Source organism: Onychomys torridus, chromosome 2 (assembly GCF_903995425.1).
Source record: "Onychomys torridus chromosome 2, mOncTor1.1, whole genome shotgun sequence".
NCBI lineage: Eukaryota > Metazoa > Chordata > Mammalia > Rodentia > Cricetidae > Onychomys > Onychomys torridus.
The window spans coordinates 154290645-154317173 of record NC_050444.1 but is presented as its reverse complement, the minus strand read 5'-3'; the positions used below and the strand labels follow the sequence as shown (position 1 = coordinate 154317173).

Genomic DNA, 26529 nt, shown 5'->3' with positions numbered 1-26529 from the left:
AAGGCTTTTTCTTTCTTGAGACAGGGTCTCATGTTGCCCAGGCCAGCCTTGAACTCCCTACGTAGCCAAAAATGACCTTGAGGGCTGATGAGATGGCTCTGCAGGAAAATCTTAAGTTTGGCACTCCAGAGGCAGAGGCAGGTGGATTCCTGAGTTGGAGGCCAGCCCGGTCTACAAAGGGAGTTCCAGGACAGTCTGAGCTGTTACACAGAGAAACCCTGTCTCAGAAAAACAAAGTGTGGGAATGTGACTGCGCTCTGGCGTGCTCAACAAACACTCCAAATGAACAACAGGCCTAGCAAAACCTTAGATGGCACCAGGCCCAGGCCTTGGGACTTCTGCCTTCCTGGAGACGTTTAGGGAAGGGCTGGAGGAGTGTGTGTTTAAGAGCACTGGCTGCTCTTCCAGAGGACCCAGATTTGAGTCTCAGCACCCACATGGTGGCTCATGTCTAATTCTAGTTCCATAATTCTAGACTCCGTCTTCTGGCCTCTGGGTATGAAGGTAAAATACCCATACATAAGTAAGATTACTGTCTTTGCTCTGCCCTCTGCTGACTCTGGCTCCTATACCAATGCCTGGACTCCAAAGCTATTGACTCTTTGGTGACTGGACAGGGCTGTTCCGTAGGGCCTCTCCAACACTGCAGTCCACTGGGAATACCTCCCTTCCCAACAGGGGCAAATGTGTGACAGCAGGTCATCTGGGAACCCTGTGTCCTCAGCCTAAGGAGCTCCAGTGACAGGGCTCTGGAAGCTGCTGGCCTCTCCTAACTGCTTCAGGGTGGGGTCTCTTCACTCTGCAGCAAAAGCCTTTCCCACAGGGGTGCCGGGGGAAGTGACTACAGCCTTTCAGCAGAGGCTCCCAGCACAGGCCTCCCCAGCATTGCCCCCCTTTCCTGTGATCAAGCTCAACACATGACTACACCTCCTTTCCTCTCTAAAGCGGGAACAATGAGGCAACCCTGACTGTTGGTGTACACTGCAGTGACAGCCAGGATGTGCGGGTGGCCAAGGGACCTCATTCCAAACAGTCCTGCGTTGAGACAAAAGGCTGACCTCTCAGCGCCCCCTGGTGGGTAACTGGCCAAACTGACACGGCCAGGTACCCTCAGATCTCTTGGGAAGTTTGGGGGTGCTGACAGACCCATCGGGCAGGTGAAACTCGCTGTGAGAGTGCTTGCATGTCTGTTTGATCCCCAGGACCAAACCCAAAAAAAGCCAAAGTCGAAAACAGGTCAACATTTAAGTGAGTGTGGTAACTCCCGCCTTTACTCCCAGCACCCACAAAGCAAAGGCAGGTAGAGCTGGGTTCAAGGTCAACCTAGCGTACACAGCAAATTCCAGGCCAGAGATAACGATGTAGTGAGACCCTATCTCAACAAGTCAGCAAAAACCAAACCCACATCTAACACACCTAACCCCAAAGACAAGTAGCCAGCCACCTTCATGCTCAGCATGCTCCCATTAACTAAGCGCTGGGCAAACTTTACCATGAGGGTTGACATATCTCACAAGCTGGACACTGGAAAGGTGGGAGCAGGAAGCCAGCTTGAGCTACATGAGACCTTGTCCCAACCAAAGAACAACTCCTGAGCTGGGTCAGAACCTCTGTAGCCACTCCTGGTAAGGAAGCCTCTGGCCGTTGTCGACACTGGCCTTCACTTCAGCATCATCCCTCAGGGCATCACGACCCTGCACCTCTCTGGCCCAGGATGGCTCAAGCTTCCTAGGGGCTTTCACCCTCTTTAGACACTTAAAAAAAATCATTATGTAGTGTTCTGCCTGCATGTGTCCCTGCAGACCAGAAGAGGGCACCAGATCTCATTACAGATGGTAGTAAGCCACCATGTGGGGGCTGGGAATTGAACTCACGACTTCTGGAAGGGCAGCCAGTGCTCTTAACCAACCTCTGAGCCATCTCTCTAGACCTCTTTGGACACTTATGGGGCATGTGCACAGGGCTGAGGATGCAGTCCATGCTACTGAAGAGGAAACATGAGAGCCGAGGCAGAGTAAACAATGATGCCGTTTATTTAAAATGTTTACTCCAAGAAATATATATATAAAAAAAAAAATAAGACAATTAACAGCACTAAACCAGGCACCTTCAACCCAATCACATCATCCTCGCTTGTTCCCTTCATGCTACCCTCTTGTTGATGACCGGAAGGAAGACTTTAGGAGCCCATGGGCGGCCAGAGCAGTTCCCACCCAGGGCTTCCCACTATCCCGTTCTAAAGGCGTATCCCAGTGGAAACGCTCAGGTGGACATTTTAGCCTAAAGGAAGGGGTTGTGGCTGGGCTCAAGGGTCTCTCCCTAGAATGTATTTTAACTCACTCCCCCACGCCCCCTTCCCCCTGCTCTATCCAGGGGGGCTGACTGCTGGGTTTAGTTTGCTCCCTGGAAGATGAGCCCAGCTCAGCTCAGGTGTCCTCAGCCCTCTTGGTGACCATACAACTCGAGGAAACCTCCAGGACAGAAGGAGCAGACACTGAGCGGCACTAGGCACAGAGAGACCAGGGAAAGCTCAGGCGGCACGTGGAAGCGAGGGGTGTTGTCTGGGGCGACCTGGACAAAGCAGGTTAGTTTTGCAGAAGCATTGCCACTGTGGAAGCTTGTCCCTGGACTGACTATAGTCGGACACATGATGGGACACAGTGGGAACTCGGATCCGTTCCCGCCAGGCCAAGGCACTGGCCGAGACAGACACACCTTGCAAAGCCAGAAGCTGCTGAGTGCTGCTGGGGCAGGAAGAAAGCATTGACTAGACCATTTTTGGCATTTTAACACAGAGACAGTAACAAGCGTCACAATAGCAAAAGCGAAACCATAAATTTGAAGACCAGAGTTAACTTTCCCATCCACCTAGCCTCACACTTCAATCCTTCTCCCCATCTCCCCCAGAGCACCACTGAACTAAACCTGGTTAAAGCAGCCAGAACAACCCAGACCCTCTGGAAACCAGGGGCCCCAGCCCGAGCTGCCACCACACTCGGGTCCAGTGAGGAGGGATCCAGGAAAGGCACCTCGGAACTCAGCCGCAAAGTCAATACAGGACGGGCTCGGGCAGAGGGCACTTGTGGGGTGCGGGTGGCAGTCACAGCATCTGCGCTGACACGCGGGACAGGGGATTTCGGTAGGAATCCCAACTATTTGGTACCAGAGCCAAGCAAACACAAGCGTCCCAAGAGCATTGGGACCAGCAGAGGAATGACCAAGTCTCAGAACAGGGTGGCCATCCCAGGCAGAGGGGACAGCAGGAGCGGACAGGCCAAGCACGCAGGTGGTAACAGTGGGTCACAGAAGCCTGAGAACACACTTGACTGCTGGCTGGTCTCTAACTGGAAGCACGGCCTGGGCTCTACAGGGAGCCATACAACCAGGCCCTTCAACAACACAAAGGTTCCCCACCTTGCCCACCCCCATATCCCATGGTCCCCAATTCTCATTTGGACTTGAGAGCTAAACACAGACCCCAGAGCCCCCACCAGGGGGGAAATGGCTGGTTCTACAAATGCTTCAGCCAAAAGGCAGTGGGCCTTGCAGACAGCAAGCCAGCAAGAGCTATGGGGGGGGAAGTGAGGGGCAGGTGGGAGGGCCCGCAAGCAAGGGACCAGGTCTCCCAAAGCAGGCAGGCAGGGAGTCTGGGTGGAGACCGACCACTGGGGAGTTCTTGGCCTAGAGGCTGCTGGTTCCTGGAAGGGCCGTTTCTGTCTGGGAAAGTGGCTATTCCTCTCCCATGTGGCACCCACTCGGATCACAATGCTAATTATGGCTGGAATGGAAGGGCTGGACAAGGGTACTCAAGAGGGGAAAGAGAAATACAACTTTGAAAAAAAAACAAAAACAAAAACAAAAAATAAAAAAAAACCTTAAATTGCTCAGAGTTCCTGCCCGACTTGCAGAAAGGCAAGCTGGCTATGAGCAAATGTTTTAATCAAACAATGAGGGAAAAACACTTTGGAAAGCATACAGAAAAAGGTAGTTAATGTTGAATCCTTGGAAACGGAACCAACCGCAGGGAGGCTGACCCAGTGCACTGTCGGTCAACTTTTGCTTCCTAAATTCCTTGTCTGATTTCGGGTCCCAGTGCACGTGGAAATGACAGCTGCCACGGGGGGGTGCCCCTGCCTCAGAGGGTGCGAGGGGTGTATTCAGGCAGCCGTTTGAGCTTCTCTTTCTCGGCCTCACTCTCATCTCGTGCTATCACCAAGGAGTGTGAGTAGCCCATGGCCACCTGCAAGAACGAGCCAGTGTCAGCAACACACAGGGGCCCAGAAGCTGGGCCATGCCCTGGGAAAGATGCGAACCTTCCCTCCTCCCTCGACACCTGGCGTCGCAGGACTGGGGCCATCCAAGAGCCCCTGTGGGCAGGGAGTGGGGTGCAGCTCCACATTACACTTGCCCCCCCTCCCCTCCCCAGATCACGGTCAAAATATATTATCTGCTCAGGGGACTAGTGGCAAGGATCCCAGTTTGGAGGGGATTGAGGGGTGATGACCATAGAGCTCGGAACTTGCTGGGGACCTGATCAGCACCCCTCTGCCCCTCTCCTGCTGAAGGCTGTACCCTTCAAACACATAACACAAAGAAAGGAAAGCCAGTGAAGGGATGTCTCACAGCTCAACAGGCTGGGAAGGGCCTGATTCCACAGGCTCCACTCACCTGTTCTGAGAAGATGCCATCCAGGGTCTTCACCTCCTGAGCTGCAGTAGAAGATTTGGGTTTGTGGTCCCCATATCCCTGGAGAGACAAAAAGACTGTGGCAAGGTCTAACAAAAGGGGACTGTGTGTTTCCAGATCTCTCTCACCAAGGTAAGAGATAAGGACCCAGTCACAGTGATTATGGGACAAAATGTACAGAGCACTGAGTGGTGATGGAGGCCTACACAACCAATGCAACCTGACCCTGACACTTGACAAGGAGGAAGGAGCTGACTGTCAGTGGCAACTTCAGACACCAGAGGTTAAAAGGAAGTGGCCAAGGGCTGCTGGAGAGCACTGGGCCAAGAGCAGCTCGCCCTGAAGTTTGTCCTGCACCCTGGTTTTAGCTCCTTCCAGGCAGAGCGCACATCTTACCAATCTGAGGCATGCCCTCCCTCGGAAGCTGCACGACCCTCCCCGCCCCTCAGGCTTTCCAAGCCCACTGTTACTAAGATGCAAAGTTGTATTTAGAGGAAATGTTTTTTTAAAAAAACAAAACAAGTGGAGCAGTGGTGGTGCAGGCCTTTAATCCCAGCACTTGGGAGGCAGAGCCAAGCAGATCTTTAAGTTCAAGGCCAGCCTGGTCTACAGAGTGAGATTCAGGACAGGCTCCAAAACTACAAGGACAAACCCTGTCTCGGAGGAAAAAACAAAAAAATTTTTTTTTAATTTAAAAAAATTTTGTCTTTGGGTATTTTGCATGCATGTATGTCTGTGTTCCACTTGTGTGAGGGTGTTAGGTCCCCTAGAACTGTAGTTAGACAGTCGTGAGCCACCACAGGGTGCTGGGAATCCTCTCCAAGAGCAGGGAATGCTCTTATCTGATGAGCCATCTCTCTAGCCTCAGAAGATCAACTGTTTTTGGAAAGAGGGTCTTGATATGTAGCTCAGGCTGTCCTATAAGTCATTAGGCCCCTGACACTCCACGATGCAGTTTGGGCTGTCAAAGACCATTTCTGATGGGCCCCAAAAGCCATCCAACAGCCAGGTGTGGTGGCGCACCCCTTTAACCCAGCACTCAGGAGGCAGAAGCAGGCAGATCTCGGAGTTGAGGCCAGCCTGGGCTACAGAGCGAATTCCAAGACAGCCAGAGGTACATGGTGAGCAGCTGTCTTAAAAATTTTAACAGAAGCTGGGTATTGGTGGCTCACACCTTTAATCCCAGCACTCAGGAGGCAGGAGGATCTCTGTAAGTTCCAGGACAGCCTGGTCTACAGAGTGAGTTATGAGACAGTCAGGGCTACACAGAGAAACTGTTGAGGAAAAAATACTATCCAGTCTTCTCTGAAAACACAGAATGGAGCAGTCTCTCTGCTGCCTCAGGAGGGGTCACTTGGGTCTGGGAACCCTGGAGTGGCTAGTGGTCCATGGACACACCAGTGATAGCTTGAGGGCCAAGGACAGCCATGCCTCTGACTCCACCAATGAGAAAACTTCTAGCCCCAAAGGAGGATGGAATAAGAAAACATAAAAACAAAGAACCAAGGGCCAAGTCACACGAGAATGCAACCCTGACCACAGGAGATGCACAAACCCACAGTCAGCCTTGGCCTCCACACAAAGCCAAGACTCACTGAACTAGTTACTAAGAATGGTACAGAGCTGTTCCTAGGATGGGGCAGAGTGAGGTTAGACCCAAGGGCAGCTGTGTCTGACCTCACCCCTGTAACTCAAGTTGGAAAAATGAAAAATAAAACCGTCCAGTCTTCTGTGTGGCTGACCTGACGGCACTGATTCACAGCACAAACCAATAGCTCTGGTGCCTACTAAGCAGAATGCTGGAGGATACAGGAACCAGGAGGACGCATGCAGCTCACGAAGACAAGTTTCCTGGATCCCTACAGCAGGAAAACATCCCATCACCGGAACCCCACAGGTCTGAAGACTCCTACCTGTTCTACAGCATGGATGACAAGCAGTCCTCACTACCAACCAGCCAGGACAGTTTTAGAGTCAAATGTGACCCAATGTCACACAGGACTGTCCTTAATGGACAAGGAAACACCATCTATGTCCTCATGCCCCTTCTCTGGCCTGTCTTGGCTAGTTCAGCTCTTCCCCATAGCCTAAGGAGGGCTTACCAGTTCCCCGAAGGTTGGCGACGGACCCCAGCTGATGGTACTCTCATCAGCTGCCACAATGATGCTGCTCTTCCTGCGAATAGGCAGAAACTGTCACCACCCATCCAAGGCCAGGACACCTCGCAGGGCCACCTGTGCCACTGGCCTGTGTCAAGGACACCCCTTAACACACCCACCTCCATACTGAAAACTCAGGAAGGGGTGAGAGGCTCCTCCTGGCCAGGGACTGTCCATATATGTTTGCCGTTCAATACCAAAGCCAGGGCCTCACTGCCCTTCTCTGTCCTGGGGCTTTCAGAGGGAGAGCCTTTTGGGGAACCACTAAAGTGGGGAGGAGGAGGTCACATAAGGACAGAGTGATAGACCATCCTGAAGAGAGAGTTAACAAGAGGGACCTGGGGCAGGGGTGGAGGACAGACACAGGGGACCAAGAAGCCAACAGCTAAGAGCCGGGCTAACCCATACACCTCCACAGTTGTCATCTGTAAGTACTGGGTAATTCAGCAGGTGCCCGTCAATGAGAACACCAGATTAAAAGCCCCTCCCCACTGTGTTGAGAAATTAAAACCCTATCATTTCCAAGCTGAGGGAAAACCAGCAAACAAAACTTTCAAAATTATTTTTCATAAAGGAAAAAAAACACTTGTCCTAGCCAACCAGGCCCCCACTCTCCCCTCTCTCACATTTTGGGGGTTTGGTGTCTCCTATGTCTAGCCAGGAAGACCCCAAGTCAGTAGGCAGAAAAGTCTTCTCAAGGACACAGGCACACAGGGCACCTAACACTCACAGGAAGGAACTGCCCTGGACACAGCCACTTACCCGCAGGCAAGGCTCCGGATCCGCCAGCCACAGAGGTCCTGCACTGCTTTCGGGTACATGGTAGACTCACGGGACGTATTGGTGGCCCCCCAGAAAAACAGGCCACCTACAAGGAAGCAAAGCACGTTAGTGTCACAGCAAGCATCTCAGGACAGACAGCTTGGTGATGGACATCTGCATAGAAGGACACTGCAAAGAGAGCCAAGAACAGACATGGCTGTGGGCCCTGTGAGAACAGCTAACCCCAGAGAGGGAAAACCTTACACCAGGCTCCAACCTGGGGAGTCGGGCCAGGGAAACGGACACTGACCCACTTCACTGACAGCAAAGGAGCAGGTGTAGCCCGCGTAGATCTGGGTCGCGCCACGCCCTGGGAAGTCAAACAGCTTCACTAGGCGAGGTACCATCTCATCCTTCTGCTCTGCATGACCCAGCCGGCCATAGCCACCGAAGCCCCAGGAGAAGACTCGCTTCTGTGAGTCCAGGACCAGCTGCAGGGAGAGGAGGCACAGGCGAGGACACCTGGGTCATGGCTTCTGTCCAGGAGGGTCTGGGACAGCCACAGACAGCAAAGGAGCAGCAGCACAGAAACCTCACAGCCTGGGAGGCAGGAAGTAAGCCAGGCCACACAGACAGCCGCAGGAGCCAATGTGCACTTCCTTTATAGGGTGTGATTTTCCTTTTCTCTCTTGAAATCTCCCCTTTCCTCAGCAGAAGCCAAATGGTCACATGCAACAACTCTTTCTAATTCCCATCACAACACTGTCTAAACTACAGAAATAGGAGGGAAGGCTGTGGCCTCCCCTGGCTCTGCACTTGCCTGCCACAGGTGTATACAGGTGAGGCAGGCACAGATGTGCCAGCTGTTTACAATCTCCCTTCTCTGTGTCTTTGAAGTTTTACATTTAAACCCCATGAATGTGTAAGCTCAGCATGGAACGTAAGACGTATAGTTAAGGGCCAGAACACTTGCCCAGCACATACAAAGCCTTAGGCTCCATCTTTGGCACTGTAAAACATGTAACATGAGTTGCCCCAAGCAAGGTTGAAAACAGCATCCTGGTTTAAGGGCTTGTAGGCTTGAGACAGCTGCATTTAATCACTGAGCACCACCAAGCCAGCAGAGAATGGCCCTGGGACTCAACTCTGGGCTTCCTTTCTGCTGCCAAAGCAGAAGATCAGACCAGATGCACCTCTTCTCAGCAAAGAGATCAAGAAGGGCCAGCAACAGGTGCACACCCTTCACCCCAGCACAGGAGGCAGAGGCAGGTGCATCTCGAGTTTGAGACCAGCCTGGTCACAGAGCGAGTTCCAGGCAGTCAGGGCTAGAGTCAGACCCTATCTTAAAAGGAGGACCAGCAAGATGGTTCAGTAGGTAAAAGCACTCTGCCATGCATGGCTGATGACCAGAGTTTCACTCAGTCCTGACTTCCACATACTCCATCAGTGCCTGTGCACTCACAAATACCAAGAGCTGAAGGCAGTAAATGAACGAACTGATTATCCCCCATCATTTTTCTGCTAAGATGACCTTTAGGAGACACCCTCAATAATCATGCATTCCCCTCAATAATTAACCATTCACACCCTAGCAAAGGTAACTGTCTATCATAGCAACACCACGATGTGTGGGTACGTGGGGGGAATGGGGTAGGTGGGTGTGACACACACCTGGATGTTTGGTTAGATCATGATGGGAAACTCACCCAGCCACATGGCATAAGCCTGAATAAGGCAGATACCCACCCCAGAACCAGCCTAGAACCAGCATGGCTCTCGAACAGTGAGAAAGAAACAAGGCTTACTGTGTGGTTAGCGCCACAGGCTACATCTCGAACCACCACATTTGGGACAGGCAAGATCTGCCCATCCTTGGTCTTCTCGATGAAGATGGCTACCCGCCGGGGTACCAGCTCACAGTCATATTCTATCCGCTGTGCCCGGGCAATGAACTTCCCATCTGAGTTGTGTCCTGTGGGGAGCAGAGCTGGCCGTCATCAACAGCACAAGGCGCAGGGCAAGGCAGCTGTATTTGTACTGCCACAGGCCCAGGGGACCCTCCTGTCCCCAGCCAGAGACCCAGCCCACCCAGTTGGTCATGAGCCTGTGGGTAACTCTTTTAAAGTGCATATAAAATAAGAACACACTATGCAGTAGGACTGTAATTTGGGAAAAACCCTATAAATGCCATCCTTACTGCAAAGAACAAGTTGCTCAAGGTAAGCAGGCTGGCTCCACCAAGGTTCTTGTCTAAAGGTAACAGGGAAGATGCACACATAGCAGGAAGCACAGAAACACACTTCCTGTGCTGGGTCTGGGTCTGGCAGGAGGCCCGCCCGTCGCCATGGAAACCGTTTATCCAACAGCCCTGAGAACTCCCTGGCAACCAGCACGGATGTGCGTAAGGGGCTGGTCCTTCTTATTCACTTCTGACTCGAGGTATATTTAGTTTCACAGAGTCACTGTTCCCTGGAGTCTAAGGTCAGGCAGTGCTCGGCTTCTATTTATACTCTCCCATCTGTGCACTTCTAATGACACTGGGACCCAGCAACCCAGATCCTGCGCTGCTGTAGGCTCCAGACACCAGCAGGGGGCGCCCACACCTCACCTCCTGCTCAGGACTGGAGAAAGGACCAGGAGGCCTTGAGTCAGAGGGGAAAGGAAAATGGAGACCTTGCAAAATTCGGGTGGCAAGCTTTACTGACTCTGAGGACAGCTTGCTGACCTCCTCCTCCTCTCTTTGCTCTGGGAAGTCCACTATGATGAGGGATGAGCTGACGATAGCCAGCTGCTCATCCATCCAGGATTTTCAGAACCTCACTCTTACATAATTCTCTCACTTCTAATAAAGACTCATTTATATATGTGAGAGTGGCCCAGCTTTTGTCCTTCCGAAATTCTCATAAAAGTGGATTATCAAACCAAAAGAAAAGCTTCTTTGCCAGACAGACTCAGTCCTCTGATGTTTTCACTGAGGTAAGGCACTGTGACCCTTGTAACCTATGAGTTATCAGCAAGCGTTTCCACAGAGCGTGAGACGCACTTAGCGGGTAGCAGCTACCTTCTGGATCAATTACCCACACTTGTAACGTGTGCACAGCCCCACACTGCCTTCTGGCTCTACACTTCAGTTAGATCACAGAGCTTTTAAGAAAGAGACTTCCATACCCAGCTGGCCATATTCAGGGCACCCAAAGGAATAGAGGTTCCCTTTGCAGTCCATCAGCATGCTGAACTCAGCCCCACAGGCCATCTTGGTAATTGGCTGCCCATTGTACATGATCTGAAAAGAAAGAGACAGCCAACTTTCAGCTCCTTGAATTTCTTCCTCATTCCACCCTGGTGCCAAACAACAGTGAGCTCACCAGGAGGGTGGACTCCATGGTTCGGAAGGTGGCCGCTTGAGCACACCTGTTACCAGAGTTGACCATGAAGACACTAACGGCTGGAGCCCCCTACCCTCCCAGGACAGCAGATTCTGGAGCTTTATCCTCTGGAGTCTCCCAGCAGCAACCCCATCATCTGGCTCCAGCATAGGGAGCGGGGCCGGGGGCAGCAGCACCTTGCAGTGACCCCAGACAGGGAAGCAACAAGCAGGGCCTCAGTGCTGCCCCAACCTGAACCAGCTGTCCTGTCGCAGGACTCGGTCAGGCCTCGATGAAGGTGTGAGCCAGACACAAAATGGCTCAAGCGAGGACGCGCAAAGATAGCAAGTAATAGGCGGGTCCCACCACAAGGCACAAAAAACAAGTAGAGACCCTGGCAACGGCCCAAACAGAAGGTACAGTATTTCATCCTTGATGGTGCAGGCAAACATGGCACTCAGGCTCATCTCATCTCTACCCACTCCTAACGATCCAACTGCACTCCAGAACTCACAGCCAACAAGCAGGAACCATTCATTGTCCTTCAAACTCTACAAGCATAACCCTGAGGTCCCCCAGCATGCTGTGAAGCCACTGGCCGGCAGGCAGCAGCACTGTTTTCCAGGAAGACCCTGCAGAGCCTCTTGCTCTGCTCTAACTTCACACAAGGTCCAAACTCAGTATGTCTGCCAGGCGGCTGTGGTACACATCTTTATCTTGGCACTCAGAGGCAGGCCAATCTCTTGTGAGTTTGATTGAGGCTAGCCTGGTCTACAGAGTGGGTTCCAGGATAGCCAGGTCTACACAGAGAAACCTTGTCTTGGGGTGGGGGGTGAGCAAACAACAAAATCCATGGTGTCTGCAGATGAGGAGACCCTTGCATCCCACCGCAGGGCTGACCTAACAGCTTCTCTCCACCACTCTCTCCAAGTTGCCCCAAGCTCACATTGTGCTTGTACCTGAGCAGGGCTTGGGACGGCATCAGTCTGGTTCCCGAGGCCCAACTGCCCCATCTTGTTCTCTCCAAAGGCGAACACAGAGCCAGTGTCTATAAGGAGAGAACACACGAAGAAAGGGATACAAGGATGAACGTTTTCAACGAATTTGGATCGGCATTATACAAACAGCTCATCCACCAAGCACAGAATGAGAAAGAGCTGAGTGAGGGTCGTGTGTCTATCCATCCCAAGGACGGTGAGGGTAACAGCAAGGGTGCACACAGAGCTGAGCCCTGCCACACACAGAACCTGGTCTGGGCTCCCAGGGGTCACACCATAGGGCTCTCACTGCCACCTTCAAGGAGATGCCCACCAAGCCAGGGCATCATCTTCGACACTGGCTCAGAGTCGTTCAGCAACTCCACCCACCCCAGAGAAACCATCTTTGCAGCCTTTTGCCTTAGTGAGACAGAGAAGAGCCATCTTTTTACCTGTCAACGCCAGGGTGTGGTTACGCCCACATGCTGCCAGCACAATTGCCTCGTGACTGAGGGCCTCAATGAGTCTGGGGGCTTCAACCCTCTTGGTATCACCATGGCCCAGCTGCCCCTTTTCATTCCGACCTGCGGGGAGATCACGGCTGGCTAGGTAGGCAATACAACAACAGGCTGGGGTGGTACCCACTCTCATCCCCCAAAACAAACCTTCAACAAATCCCGAGATCAGGATAGGATGTGCCTGGCTACTCTCCCCAGTGAAAAGGGCCATCCTGAATATATCCCAACAGGAAGTGGCCACCTATAGGGCCATCCCAATGCACCCCCAGTCTCTGTTACTCCAGGAAATGTTTGGTGTGGCCTGGATGCTCCACAGGCATCAAGCTCCAGGAACAGTTCTTTCTCACTCCTCGTGGCAACTGGGGGACACGACACTGCCCCCCTCCTCAGGGAGGGTCTCATACACATACTGTTGATCTTGATTTCTTCTTATCTGCACCCCTACCCTGTTACAAGATCCCAGCCCCAGGTCTGGAGAGGTAGCTCTGAGGTTAAGAGGACTGTCTGCTCTTCCAGGGAACCCAGGTTCAATTCCCAGCACCCACAGGGCAGCTCACAACTACCTGTAACTCCAGTTCCAGGGGATCTGATACACTCACACAAACATACATGGAGGCAAAGCCCATAAGTCTTAAAGAAAAAGACCTCAGCCCCATGTACTCTCATGGCAAGGGCCATCTCCTTCTGGACAGTTGTGTTACAGCCATGGATGTGTGAGAGCAAGCAGGGGGTGGGGGGTGGGGGTGGTGGTGGTGGCCATCAGAGAAGACAACAAATTCCTGTGGAAACCTAAGCAACGCACAGCTCCTCTAGGGAGGCCTGAATCAGCTCCAGGACAGCTGGAAGCCCTAAAATACGACCTAGGTTCCAACACAGATCCAAAACAGAACCCAAGAGGACCCCCAGGACCGTCTATCTCTCAGAGAAGCACAAGAGTAAGTCAAGGTGGAGACTGTACAAGGCTGGAAGATGAGAACCACAAGCAGGGTGGGCTTCTCACTAATCTTCCCCACTGGTGAGCTGAGCCCAGCAGCCTGCAGGAAGCGAGCGGAACAGGTGACTAGCCTCCTCCCAGGGGAACCCTCCCAGGAGACGAGCATCACTTAAAGGGCTAGCTTCAGGGCCAGCACTGGGCAGGTGCCAACTTCAAGAGGAGCCCGCCTTACCCAAGTTCAGTGAAAGGCAGGCTGGCTGCAGCTCAGAGGTCTGCCCAGAACCCAGCTCCCCCTCCTGCTCAGGAGGCCTTCTGGTGGCTGCCCTTCCATCAACTGTCTAACAGTGGTCTCATGATCTCCTGGCTGGTCTCCACAACCCCACTGCTGCTCCAGAGAGCTCCCTCTTTTGCTCTGGGGGAATCACTCTTGTCACACGGTCTGCCCTGAGGCGATCTAGAACCTGAGTGCCATGGCTAGGAGCTCAAAGAGAAGCTACTGAAGTTGGAGACATTGACCTAAAAGGCCTTGGCCAGTGTGGAGGACAAGGCAGCAGGGAACAGAGGAGGGTCCTATGCCAACCCAAGAAAACAAAATTGGGGCAGATGTCGGTGTGTCACCAGAGCTTGGGAGGATAAATTTGGGCCACACACACTTGTGAACTTTTTTTCAACAGAATTATAAAATTAGCGAAATGCAGAGAAGACGGCAGATGTTAATACATTTGGACTCGGGTGCAGCTCATGAAATCACCAAAAAATGGCTCAAACAGACCAAAATAAAAACGTCATATGGATTAGAAGCCAGCCAAAGGCTAGAAACAAATGGAGAAGCCAACTCCCCCAGCAGCAGAGCCCTGAGGCTTGGATGACACGAGCCTTGAGCACTATTTCCTGGCCTACCTGGAAAAAATGAGAGCTGGAGTCAGGACAGCCTGGCATGAGGGAGGCTGGCACAGGAGGAAAGGAAGATGTGGGCAAAGTCCCTAAATCAGACCGAAGGCCAAGAGCCACAAGGGCCTTTTAACAGACGTGTTAGCTACACACAAGAGCCAGAGAGGGAGTGGTATTTAAGAGTAGTGGAACACAGGCCCCATGCCACATGGTGCCACAAAGCAGGACAACAGGCCAGGAAGAGATGGCTGGTTGGAGGGATGGCAGCATCCGTCTCAAGTTTAGGTAAACAATCTCCAAGGATTCAAAGAACAGAACTAGTGAGATGGCTCAGCAGGTAAAGGAACTTGCTGTACAAGCCTGGAAACTTGGGTTCAACCCCCAGAACCCACATAAATGAGGAAGGCAAGAACGGACTCCCAAGTTGTCCTCTGACCGCCACCATGTGTTATGTGCGACAGGAGGGAGAGGGAGAGAGAGGGAGGGGGAGAGGGAGAGAGGGGGAGGGGAAGGGAGAGAGAGGGGGAGCGAGAGAGGGGGAGGGAGAGAGGGAGAGAGAGGGAAAGACAGAGAGAGAGAGAGAGCGCGAGAGAGAGCGCGCACGCGCGCACATGTGCATGTGCACACAGAATCCAGGGCCTCTTTCCAGGTGACTTTAAGGCACACTCAGAGCATGTGTGTGTGACCCACATTCAATACTTACCCCAGCTCCACAGCTTCCCTTCTGTGGTGATGAGGAGGCTGTGGGCAGCACATGAACCCGAAACCACAGTCCGCACCCGGACTCCTGACAGGCACCCATACCTGTGGGGCCCCCACAAATTCTGGCCAAGGTTGCGATAAGCAGCTGCAAAGGGGAGGACACAAATTAAGCTCCTGTGGAGTGGGGCAGGACAGGTAAGGACACCCCAACATACCACCTGAGGTCCACACCAAACCGAGCCTGCCTGGAGTCACTGGCCACTACAGTGGCAGCTCCAACATCCTTCCTCAGACCCACACAGCTACTGGGCCCCAACCCTACTACAGGGCAGGGCTGGCCTTCCTGCAATGCGTCTGGTGTGACACAGGCTCATCTCTGCGTGCTCTCGCCTACCCTCCTGCCTGCACCCCAGGCCTCCCCACAGCCCAAAGGCAGAGCTTTCTGAGGTTTGGTGTTCCCATCGTCCTCACTTGCCTCCCTGGAGGTCGTCTTCTTGTCAGCCACTCAGCTCCACCCACACCCAGGAACTTCAGCTGTCACCTGACTTGACCACTAAGTCATTTCCCCAAAGCATGTCCTCTCACTGTCCCTACTGGCCCTTCAACTTTCTGGGAACCCACACCTGACTTTGCACTGTACCCGATTTAACCTGTATCCCATCCCAAGCATCCCACCTACTGTAACTGTCTCCACCTGACAGGCAGCAGGGACCAAGCCATGGACCTGTCCTTGCCAGGCCTCAAATCTGGCACAGGGCACACCCCCGGTGGCGAGTTGCCACTCCCATTTCTCAAGGTAGAGGTGTGGCTTTCTTTTCCTTCCAGGACAATGGTGGCTATCCTGAGAAACTGGCCACAGTTGAGGTGGCTCAGGCAGCCCGGCTGGCAAGTAATGGAAAGGCTTCCCATTGGTCACCCATGAGCTGCAACTACCGGGCACCAGAGGGGCTCAGGGGTGCAGCAGAGAATGGCCTGGTTCTTAAACTAGCTGGCCCAGGTGGACTCTGGCTCCCTGGCACCCCACCAATGCCTCTTTCCCTGAAGAGGGCACCATCACCAGCCACAAGAACATCGGGGTATCTCCCTGTCGCAGGGACTTCCTCCCTCCCTCCCCCATTTCAGTTGAGAGGAGCCCAAGCCAAAGGCACAAGCTGGCAGTGGCCCCAGCTTCCCAGGCTGTAGACATTAATCCCACAGTTTCCAGACACCCCGCCCCCCAGGACCTGGAGCTCACCATGCTGCCACACAAAGGGTAAGGAGCTGCAAAGACCCCTCCTCTACCTGCAGGGTGGTGGGAGGCAAACCTTGCCTAACAGCTCTAGGCAAAACTACAGACAGCCTAGACATACCCAAATGTCGACAATTCATTGAATGAAACTACACACACCTGAATTTGGAGCCAGAAGGGCCAGGAAGTACAAATGTGGATGGGGCAGGAAGCTCCCTTGGAGGGGCAGGTTGGCAAGATTCCCAACACTAGCCTGGTCTGCCAGTGGCACAGCTTCTGGGCCACAGAAGGCACGGGAGGCAGAGGTGACAGCCAGGTCAAGGTACCCCTGCCTTATCTGCAGGGGAATGGACACACTGGAGAACAGGAACCCTGTGTGCCCTAGCTACAAAGGCCACTCTGGTCACTCACGAGGACCGACAGGTGCCCAGGGCTGTGCTGAAGGACAGGTATCTTCCACAAGGAGCCACAGCCAGTCAGCTCCATCCATACCATCTTCCTGGAGGATGATGGCCAAGGCTCCTAGGTTTGGGCGCTAGGGTGTGCCAGCGTTCAAATATTTGTTCACGGACAAAGCAATGCTGGGAAGCACTTTGGGCGTGTGTCCAAATGAAATCAAGAGCCATCAAGTGTGGCGCTGAGCCAGCCTTCTTCCCCAAGAGGCCTTCAGGAAGGGACCCGTCTTCTATAGAGAGCTGGACACAGGAAGCTGGTGGAACTGTGCCCACTCTCCAGTTTACTAGTTCCACTGAGTTCTTCTCCCAAGCCAGTTAAGTAGCCTGTTCATCTCCGTCATCACAGCTGACAAGTGTCTGGGGCCTCAAGGCATCTCAGCACAGGGCCAGCCTCTTCCTTGTAGTGAAAGGCAATCTCGAGGACTCAAGGGGCCATGCCTGTTTGAAGACTACATTCCCAAGTCATCTGAGTCTTTTAAACACAGGACTGTGAAGGCACAACACATTTGAGACCAGGTTCAGCTCAGATGCAGCACCTCACCAGAGTGGCTTTGTGCCTCAAGCAATTTGCGTGGCCTCTCTGAACATGCCCACAATCGCAGAGAATCCCTACCTGGTGGGCATGAGCTGGCACTCCAACAACCACCTGGTTTACAAGAAGCAGTCAGTCATCTTTCAGACAGTTTCTCTTACCTTGCTGTTTAGGGACTTCTTTCCGTCCGATCAAGTCCCAGTTGGTCGCCCCAAAAATCAAAAGCTGCCCTTTGCACTTAGACCCTTCAAGTTTCTAAACAGAGAGAGAAGGCCAAGAATTAGCTTGTTCAGGCTGCTTGCTGCTGGTACTCCACGGCTTTCCTATGAAATAGGAAAGAGATGAGGGCTCTTTCTCCAAAGCCCAGATTAACCCTGAACTTACATCTTCCAGTCTCACCCGTGTGGACTGCAAATGTGCACATACCAATGCACCGGATCGAAAAAGTTCTTTGCTGGTGCTCTCACGCTGGCCAGAGGTCCCATCCAATAACCCCCTATCCATATGCTCCAAGGTAGGCAACCCCAAGCCCGTCCCTACAAGTCTCAAGCTTGAGCTCAACACTAATGCTGAGCCAAAGGAGAGCTCTGCTCTCCCCCATTTCTTGTGATGAACTACAGAGACATGCACAAGACCAGCCCAAGGCTGGGGACCCAAGAACCACACACCCTGAGGCCAGCTATATAGTCCCCACTACAAACATCATAGTGTACTGGCAGCCTTCACACTTTAAACCCTGCATGACTTCTGCATGATCACCATGACGTTAGTCCTGTGGGCTGCCCACAGGAATGACAGATTTTGAATAGTAAGGAAGGAAGAAGGAATTACAGCCAGGTACCTAACTTCATCAGGGGAGATGCAAAGGGTAAGACAGGGCTCAGCTTTGGTGGGGCAGCAGGGTCTGATGCAGAGGGCCTTCCATGGATATTCAACACTACCCACAAGCGGGTACCAGTCGTGAAAGGAGGGACCTCCTCACTAGGGCTCCCAGCAAGAACATGACTCCCTGCCCCTCCGCGTTTAGGTTTAGAGACAGGGTTTTGCTCTGTAGTTCTGACTGCCTCTCAGTCTCAGTGGTCCTACTGCCTCAGCCTCTAGCACCAGGAGTAGAGTCATGTACCACTGTACCTGTCCAGCCAGGGCTACTGAGCCTCCACTAACCATACGGAACTGGCATCTGAAAAGGGCACTACACAGTTATGGGCTGCACCCAGCACTCTCTCTTTGCCTTCTTAAATGTCAAAATACATTACAAAATATACCTATGGGCTGCTGAGCTGGCTCAGTGAGGTAAAAGGACTCACTGTGCAAGCCTGATGACCCGAGTTCAAATCCTCACGAGCCATGGCTTCTGTGTGCCTATACTCACACACACATACCTCACATACACACAAACAGTAAACAGAATACATGAGTTCAAATCCTCGAAGCCATGGTCTCTGCATGCCCACACTCACACCTCACACACACACACGAACAGTAAACAGAATACATGTCTTTGAGAAAAATGCACTTTTACTTTGTGGGAAACAAAGTCTCACTATGTACCCCAGGCTGGCCTCCATTTATATAATCCTCCTGCATCAGCCTTCCAAATTCTGGGATTATACCCAGTTTCCAAACATACTTTGTAGGGCTAGAGAGATGGCTCAGTGGTTAAGAACACTTGCAGAGGACCCAGATCCAGTTCCTAGCACCCAGATTAGGTAGTGAGTGGCTCACAACTCTTTAATTCCAGTTCCAGGGGATCTGACACCCTCTGGCCTCTAAGAGCATAGTGCACACATGGTTTGAGCAGGTACACACATATACACAGAAATAAAAATTAGAATAAAAAAAAAAAAAAAGGTTGGGGATTTAGCTCAGTGGTAGAGCGCTTGCCTAGCAAGCACAAGGCCCTGGGTTCAGTCCTCAGCTCCACAAAATAAATAAATAAATAAATAAAAATAAAAAACAAAGGGAAAAAAAGATTTCTCTGTAAAATACATTGTAGGCTGATGTCACTCAGTGGTAAATGTCTAGCATGGGCAAAGCCTTGGATTCCATCTCCAGAACAATAAGCAAATCTGCACAGGCCCAGGCCTCACAGGAATGGAATAGCCTCCCTGTTCAATTATTCAGGAGTGTGGAGTGTGGGGGCGGCCTTCCAGGGCCTGACTCAAGTTACCCGATGGGTGCCTACTTTCCCTTTCTCTCTCCTTTCTTCAAAGGCAGGTGTGGCTGGAACAGTCTACAAGCCTCAGCCCATGGCACTATGTCCTCTGTAAAGCCGTCACTTACGTGTGTACACTACCATTCTCTCAGGACTCAAGACGGGCCCCAGATGGAGGGGAGAGGCCTCAAAACCAGCATGATTCCAGGCCAGACAGCACTGCACTAACAACTTCCAAAGTGGAGAAGTTCAAGGATTCCCAAGTTCAGCACTCATTGAGACGCAAAGCATCAAGGGTGCTGTTGACCACCCCAAACCCTGAGATCCACCAGGCCAATGGCTGGTGGCCAGTATCTACTGCCATCCCTGGGGCTCCTGATGCCTTTCATGCCAGCTAGCATATATACAAAAGCCCTACCCTTCTGAAAAAGCTACCTGTGGGCAACCTTGCCTGCTTGCCCACGAAAAACATGACCCGTTACCCTGGCACCAGTTTCACATGGACCCTGTGTTCTCACAAAGGATGAGTGCTTGTATCCATTGCCAACAGCTGTTCACTAGTAACCCACAGCTCATCTCTCTACAGCGAAACTCTTCCCTCCTTCTTATGGAATCAAGGTTTTAATGAGTGCTATTCATAATGCCCTTTCAATTAAAGCCCCTGTCAAAAAAACCTCAGCCACAGAACTCCAACAACCTATCCTATTAGCCCGCTGGCCCTATCCAGGGGATCCCAGTGAGCACATGGATTTGAGAGGGCTTGGGGGCTCAGTGAAAGAGCATGAGCTTAGCCCTGGGTTCAGTCCCAAGCATCAAAAGGAAGGAGGGAAGGAGAGAGGAAAAGACAGGAAAGAGGAAAAAGAACAAGCCAGAAGTTTCCCTGCTCTCCAAAGATTAACCCTACAACAGGACTGCAACAGGTCTAAAGGCCTGCACACAGACAAAGCCCAACAGTCTAGGACAGAGGAACTCCATCTCACCCAGCTATCTATCTCCACATGACTAGTCACAAATGTCACCTGGGCCCAGATGAGGCCAAGGCAGAAAATGCACTGAGTATCTTCAATCAACAAAATGGGAGTTCCTGGCCATAGCAGTTTCTGAATTATTGCCCAAGTACACTGCGCAAGTCTGAGAGTCAACCCTTTCACACTTAGGAGATTCATGCTCTGGGACAGGAGGACCAAGGAGCAAGATCCTGGCAACCAACACCCTCCCACTCAGGCTTGGCCTTTAACTATGTTCTCTAAGAATAAACATGTGTCTCAAGAGTCCACAAAATCTCAGCAACCCCCCACTAAAAAACCCACACAGGCCAGACAGTGGTGGCGAACGCCTTTAGCCTTTAATCCCAGCACTCGGGAAGCAGAGGCAGGTGATCTCCGGGTTCCTGGTCTACAGAGCGAGTTCCAGGACAGCCAGGGCTACTACATAGAGAAAAAACCCTGTCTACAAAACCCAAACAAACAAAAAGACAAAAAACAAAAACCACACAGAGCTGGACACCTGTGCCAATAGCGAGTTCCTGAGGACTCAGGCAAAACTACTGGGGATGAATCAGCCTCTTCCTCGAAAGACAAAATACCCATCCTACACAATGACCCATGAGCCTCCGATCCTCGACTGACATAGGGCAAGACTCAAGTCACAGGCTATTAAGGACTCTCCTGTCTTTCCTAAAACACTGAACTCTTACAGGACAACTCTGCCCCTCAACAATGTGAGCATGTGGCTTATCTTCCCCAAGCCCACCACAACTGCAAATTCAAGATAAGGGAAGGCGAAAGCCAGAGTCTGACAGTCTCCTCCTTCGAGCTGCCCACAGAAGAGAGGCTTGTGTCTCTGAAAATCAAGAGACTAGTGGCCTACTGCAGCAAACAGTCCCTGATCTGCCAACCAGACACCATGAGGGCCCTTGGGCTGGAGACACCGGGCAGCTTGCTGGCCTGGGCCCGTGGGAATGCATGCAAGGCCATGTTCCCGACCTTGAGCCAAATCCACCAATCCTAAGGGAAACAGAAACTCACGGCACACACTTCCCAGGTGCAACAGTGTATCACTTCGGAAACCCCACAGGCCCCTGGCTTCATCTATCCTATGGCCACGTGCTGACCAGTGCGGGGTTCCTGTGATAGTTCCCCTAGTTTAAGGTGACAGACACACAGCTTTTAAGTTCCTGTTTCTAAACAGACACAGGAAGCTGTACATATAAAACAAGCACAAACTGCAAGAGACTGCTTCACTCGGGCATGACATCTCCCAGTAGGACACAAGGTGCCAATTCCTTGTGTCCATGGGGCTGGTGGAGGTCGAGGCAGGCCTGAGTCCTTCCTACACTGTTATCCTCATGCAAACCCCTGCGTGGGTTAATAATCTCTTTCGAGACCACAGAACTCACTGCTCTTGCAGTGGGCTAGAGCAGTACAGCAGCTAGCTCAGACACAGATAATCCAATTCCACTTGGCTTTCCCAAACTCTGGAAAACCCCATACAACAGAGGCAGGACCCCATCATGCCCAACTTCTTAGCAGCGTCCTAACCCGCCGAGTGGGGAGCAGGAGGGCAATTTGTGAGTTCCTCTTTCAATATCCTGGCTGAGACCATCACACTATCTAGCAAGCCTACCTCCCGCAGGGTTGCGGGTTTGCCACCCCCCACCCTCGCCCCCGCCATGCCTAGCCAGAGCTTTCCTTCCACTGCGGGGCTGTTTGTGAAATATGTTCACGGGCGCAATCTGCAAAATGGTTAAGGGCTCGCTACTTTCCTTTCTACTGTGCCTGGACGGCTGTGAGGCATCCAGGTCCCTTTACCCCTGTCACCTCTCCAGAGCACCCTTTTAAATAAGGGGGACACTCTCCAAGAGTCAAATCCCATCTCTTTCTTAGGGCTAATGGAGAATGTGGTCTCCGGCCGAGGCGGAGGAGTATACCAAAGAAAACTTGCACAAAGTTCTAGTGGGGACGCTGCGGCCCCTGGGCCTGGCTCGCACCGGCTCTGCGAAGCTTTTTCCCCCCGCAAGCTCAAGTTAGATGATGGAGAGATCAGAGCGTACGGCAGGACAGACCCCACCGGCCCCACGCCGTGGCCACCCGAGGCAAACAAAGCCCAGCGCCGCTCTGCGGGGGGTCGGGGGTGGGAGGAGGCGATCCCCGGGCGGGGGGGGGGGAGGGCCTCCGAGGAGCATGCGCGCTCACACCCGCGCGGCCCCCACCATGCCCCGCGCGCACCGGCCGGCCGACCGCGCAGGGTATACATGGAGCATGCGCGCCGCGGGCCAGGCCCCGCCCCCCCGGGGCGCCCGAGCCGCAGCGGCGGGAACCTCAAAGCCCCGGTGCGCGCCCGCAACTCCCGGCGGGTTGCCCTCCCCCGGAAAAGGAGATGCGGGGGGGAGGAAAGGGGAGGCGCGCCCGGGGAAGAGCGACAGCCCCCGCGTGGCCACGCACCCGCCCGGTTCCCCCGGCCCGGGACCAGCTCCCCCGAGTTCCCCGCGCGGCGTGGGGGAGGGGCGGGGCGTGACCCCGCGGCGCCCCTCCCCCCCAACCGCCAACCGCCCGCGCCCCCGCCCCACTCACGACGCGCTCCTTCGTGTGCTCGGGCTCCGTGATAACCGCGGCCGCGCCGCCCGCCTTGCCCGCCGCTGCCGGCCTGGCCGCGCGCTTGCCGCCGCCGGGGGCCCCGTCCAGCTCCGGGCCGTCCTCGTCGCCGCTGCTGCCGCCGCCGCTGCTACTGCTGCAGCGCTCGGGCCGCTCGCGCTTCCTGCCCGCCGGGCCGCCGCGCCTCCGAGGCCCCGCGCGCGCCGTGCCGTTGCCCGAACTCGGCTCCTCCCAGGCCGCCCCCTTCTTCCTGGGCATGGTCGCGGGCTGCGGAGACACGGGCGCACAATGCACGGGCTTGCTGCAGGGCGGGGGAGGGGAGCGCGGCGCGGCGTGGGCCGCCCCACCTGCTGCTCCCTCGCCCCTCCCCGCGCCGCGCGCCACGCGGGGACCCCCCTCACCCCCCCCCGGCCCCAAGCACCTGCGAGCACGCGCGGAAAGAGGAACTTTGGTGGGCCCCCTGCCCGGCCCCCGCTGCCCCGCACTCGCCCCGTCTGCCTTTTTTTTTTTTTTTATTGATTTTGAACAATGGGATCTCTGTCTGTCTCCGATTAAACCACGTGGATCCGCCTTCCTTCCCCTTCTTATTCATTCCGTTCCCCAACCCCCCCTTCCCCAGCGTTGTTTTTTTTTTAACCTTTCGCGTGGGGGGGGGGGGGGGGAGAAAAAAAAAAAAAAAAGAGGAAAAAAAAAAACTTTCCCAGACCCTGCAAACTGGTCCCAGTCGGTTTCCACCTCCTACCTGGTTGGAGTGATGAGAAAAGGGAAGGGGAGCGATTGAAAGACGGGTCAACGGCTTCGTCTCTCCCCGGCCCGGACGAGGGCTCCAGCCCACTCACCAGATACACTTAAAATGTAAATACGAGCTTCCAGAACAAATGCTACAACACAAAACAGAAACACATGTGCGGCCCGGCGGCAAGCGAGCGCGCGCGAGGCGGGCGGCGAGGGGCCCCGGGCGCGGGCGCCCCCTACCGGCCGGAGGACCCCGCCGGCCGAGCCGCCCACCCGAGCCTGCGTCCGGGGCACCCGCCGCCACGCCGCAAGCCCCGCTGGGCCTGCCGCTGTGCGCTCCGCACGCCCTTCCACGCAGCGCGGCCTGCGCGTCACTGGCGTCTTTGGAGCTCCGGAGAGTGTCAGATTCTCTTGTTTTTTCCTCTGAGCGTCTAGACAGGTCACCTGAGGACACTCGCTGGAAAATAGTTGCTTTGCTCACGCAGCAGCCAACGAGGGACGTGCCCTAATTGAGTGATTGGAATGAAAGATGAATACAATCTGAATAACTTTCTCCTATGCAGACAGAAGCTAGATTTTATTCGCCGCGGATGTGTCCCCAGGATGCAGCCGAGGGTTGTTACATGGTCAAGTTACATAAAGATTTGATATACTAAGAAATTAGTAATTAGCAGGGGGCAGAGGTGGACTTGAAATTACTTGTGGAAAGTTTTTCTTTCTCTGTTAACAACATATTTACTGTGCCTCCAGTACTAGCAAGAGAAGATGCAAGCGTGCTAGATGCTGAAAATACAGACGTAGAGAACAAGATCTCTGCCCCATTGGAAGGCGGAGTAAGGAGAAAGATTAAGAAATAATTGAAAGCGTGGTACTTACCCCATTCAAGGATCAAGGAAGGCGTTTCCTGGGCAAGCTGAGTTGAGCAATTTAAAGAATCTGACCTGCCAGAAAAGGGGTAGAAAGCATTTTCCCAGCCCCATAGAGTAAAGCAGTGTCCAGGAATCCCGGAAGGGAAGTGGCCAGAGGTGCTAGGGTGAGGACCGGCCGGCTCACAGAACCGGGCAAGCAGCGTGCGGAATTGTCGACTGGAGATAGATCTACTTGGCTGGTACTAAGGGAAGGCTTGCATCACAGTATCACTTTTTTCTTTTACCAAATGTTTCTTCCTTTTTCTTTGGTGTTTTGTTTTGTCTCATGAAGCCCAGGCTGTCCTGAAACTCACCATGAAGCCCAGGCTGACATTGAACTTGCTAATCTCCTTCCTCTACCTCTCAAGTGCCTGAGTTCCTAGTGTGAAAGTTTCTTTTCTGGCAACTTCCTTGGTTGGCTAGAAAGTTCTTAGGGTCTTTGCGGTTCGTTTTTATTATATCGAGAAGCAAGGGCTGGGGGGACGCCAAGGGAACCAAATCTAAATTATTCGATAAAGTCATATAAGTCTGTGTGTCCTGAGAGCCGGAAGCACTTATGTAAAACAACTCCGAAAATGAGCTTCAACTGGTGCATTTCGGAGATATTCAGGTCAAGACCACATAGGAGCACCGTTTGAAAGCCTCTTAATAGGCCAGGCATTCGAAAAGATTTTAGAGATTAAACCTTGAGGCTTTGATATAAAACATTAGAACCAACCAGAAAAGAATTCTGCCTTAAGTGTGCCGGCAGGTCCTGGTTTCAGGAAACGGCATGCTGGAGCTTGTCGGGGGAGGTGGCTGGTTGGGCGTTTATCTTCCCGACAACACCCTGTGTGGCCAATTAGAAACGCTGAGGGCTCCTTTAAAAGGCTTTCAGGCAGCGAATGTCTCTTTCTTTCTCCTGCCCCATTATACTGCTTTCTGCCGGCGTAAAAGGCACATGCGTCAGAACCGCTGATGCAACCCGACGCTAATATCACGTTGCATCATCTGACCCAAGGTGTGGTGCTTCCAAAACTGGTTTTTCCTGAGGCTGTGCTGAGAAAGAGCACTTGGGGGATAACACCCACCAACTGGCCCTCCTCGGCGGATGGTAAAAGTGTTTTCTGCTACTCCATGCCTCAGTTCCACACTATTTGAGACCCAGGGAAAGCCCAGTGACTCCCCTGGCTGAGATGGGGGTGCAGACGCACACACTCATCAGTGAGGCATGTCGGCTCTGCTGCTGCTTAGCTTATGTAACCAGTGTGACAGTGAGGTGCACCTACGGAGCAAGCTGGGAGTGCTCCTTCCAACCCCCACTTAAGCTTGAGAATTTCACTTCATTTTAGTTGAGCAACTGCTCGGGGACAGAAGAAAGGTTTAGAGCATGGGGTGAAGAGGAGAACGGAGAGCAGGGACTGAGACCCTTCTCTCTGGGCACAGGTGACTGGCCTCTGTTCATGGAAATATGGGTGGTCTTGCTGTTAGCCTTTTTTGGTGCTCCTTAATAAAGGTTGGAATCAGCCACAGTCAGAGCCACTCCCGGAGGTGCGATTGCATCCAGCTGGACCACAGAAAGTTCCCTTGCTAGTCCACAAAGTCTCTGGTCCCATTTATATAAAAATGAAGCATGGGTTGGGGATTTTGCTCAGTGGTAGAGCGCTTGCCTAGCAGGCGCAAGGCCCTGGGCTCGATCCTTAGCTCAAAAACAAACAAACAAACAAAAAAATGAAGCCAGCCAGGAGGTGGAAATGGTTCTATTTTTAGACCAGACTGGCCTTGAACTCACAATGTAGCCAAGGATGACCTTCAACTTTTGATTCACCTGCATTACCTCTGGAGTGCTGAGATTACAGGCATGAACCACCATAGTCCATTTATAGTGTGTTGAGAATCGGGCAAACATACTGGGCAAACACTCTACCCACCTATCCACACCCTCAGCTC

The 26529-nt window shown here is 53.1% G+C and overlaps 1 protein-coding gene across 2 annotated transcripts; it reads right to left on the bottom strand.

The window, feature by feature from the left end:
- Positions 1-3863: 3863 nt before the first annotated feature.
- Rcc2 (regulator of chromosome condensation 2) lies at positions 3864-24863 on the bottom strand. Of its 2 annotated transcripts, XM_036178665.1 has the most exons (14): positions 24569-24863; positions 23700-23838; positions 22937-23224; positions 17371-17464; positions 14996-15139; positions 12402-12533; positions 11932-12020; positions 10776-10890; positions 9413-9579; positions 7918-8098; positions 7608-7713; positions 6789-6861; positions 4669-4746; positions 3864-4240 (listed from the first exon to the last, which is right to left on the bottom strand). In XM_036178665.1, the coding sequence occupies exons 3-14, from the start codon at positions 23213-23215 to the stop codon at positions 4136-4138; spliced, it is 1563 nt and encodes a 520-aa protein (XP_036034558.1). In that variant the 5' UTR covers positions 23216-23224; positions 23700-23838; positions 24569-24863; the 3' UTR covers positions 3864-4135. The 2 variants fall into 2 exon arrangements, with proteins under 2 accessions (XP_036034558.1, XP_036034557.1); XM_036178664.1 differs by lacking the exon at positions 24569-24863 and having other exon boundaries at positions 23700-23908.
- Between the last annotated feature and the right edge of the window lie 1666 nt (positions 24864-26529).

What these genes read in the sequence shown, in the direction of transcription:
- Rcc2 (XM_036178665.1), bottom strand. Translation starts at nt 23,215, where the DNA reads ATGCCCAGGAAGAAGGGGGCGGCCTGGGAGGAGCCGAGTTCGGGCAAC. An exon ending in AGCACACGAAGGAGCGCGTC is followed by an intron (nt 17,465 to 22,936) that starts GTGAGTGGGGCG and finishes CTCTCTGTTTAG; the next exon opens with AAACTTGAAGGGTCTAAGTG. An exon ending in AGGGAAGCTGTGGAGCTGGG is followed by an intron (nt 12,534 to 14,995) that starts GTAAGTATTGAA and finishes ATCTCCCCGCAG; the next exon opens with GTCGGAATGAAAAGGGGCAG.